This window comes from Garra rufa, chromosome 24 (assembly GCF_049309525.1).
Source record: "Garra rufa chromosome 24, GarRuf1.0, whole genome shotgun sequence".
NCBI classification, from domain to species: domain Eukaryota; kingdom Metazoa; phylum Chordata; class Actinopteri; order Cypriniformes; family Cyprinidae; genus Garra; species Garra rufa.
Window position 1 is genome coordinate 8,086,778 of NC_133384.1, and position 1,014 is coordinate 8,087,791.

Below are 1,014 nucleotides of genomic sequence, written 5' to 3' on the forward strand. Positions count from 1 at the left end.
TTCTTATCGACAAGCAGTACATCGAGCGAAGCCAGAGCTCTGCGGACGAATACAGCTATGTCGCATAGAAACATATTAATTTAACGAAAGAAAAATAAACAAAAAAAAAGCGCCGTAAAGCGTGAACGGTAAACATGTCTTTTATTTCCGGCTCTGGCTGGCTCCGGCACTCAACCATCGGACCGAATCGGGACTCTGTGCCTCCATCTTTGTTAATAAAAGGGCCTCCGAGTAGCTGGACAGTCATCAAAAGCACCCCCGTCTCTCCACACCCCCGTCCCGACCCCTTCTGATTTTATGCTGTTTACATCACCAGTGCCACGCCCAGTGCGTCTACGAAAAAAGAAAATGCCTATAGCTACTCGAGCGCAAACGGATAATACATTTTTAGACGTAATCGTACAAGAGAAAGCGATCGAACGAAATGCGTCAATTAGAGCAAAACCAGTCAAATGTTGGAGAGAAACGGCCGACAAAAAAAACAACCACGCTTTCTTTTTCTCACGTTGCAGTTGTTGTGTGTATTCTTTTTTTAATGTATCAAAGTCAGAACTATTGTAATAAAACCGGTATACTGATAATTGCATTTACTTTCAAGAAATAAAAAAACAAATATGAGGTGACAAACATGAATCTGCTGCTTGTCAAATAAACAAATAAAAAAACTGACTTTTTTTGTAAATGTTTTGAAGAATTGCTTCATCAGTCAGTATTAAAGGTGAACTGTATTCCAAAATTGTGTTGGAAAGATCATATTTAATCTACTGTGGATTACTCACTTAAGGTAATGTATTCTGACTACTTTTGGATTGCTTTTGACCTAACTTGCTTATGGATTTAAGACTAAGAAATATATACAATTCTTTGTCATTAACATTATGAAATGCATGGTTTCAAAAACTAGAGGGGTTTTATGAGTTGATGAAAAGCTAATTAAGAAATACATATATACAGTTCAAAGGTGAAAAGTTTACATGCACCTTGCAAGATCTGCAAAATGTAAATTATTTGATA

At 37.0% G+C, this 1,014-nt stretch overlaps 1 protein-coding gene across 1 annotated transcript in view; it reads left to right on the forward strand.

Moving 5' to 3' along the window:
* Positions 1–669, forward strand: part of cul2 (cullin 2) — a 31,145-nt gene extending 30,476 nt beyond the window's left edge. The window contains exon 21 of the mRNA XM_073830323.1: positions 3–669. Within this exon, the coding sequence (XP_073686424.1) occupies positions 3–68 (66 nt within the window). The 3' untranslated portion in view covers positions 69–669. The remainder of the gene's footprint in view (positions 1–2) is intronic.
* Positions 670–1,014: the final 345 nt, after the last annotated feature.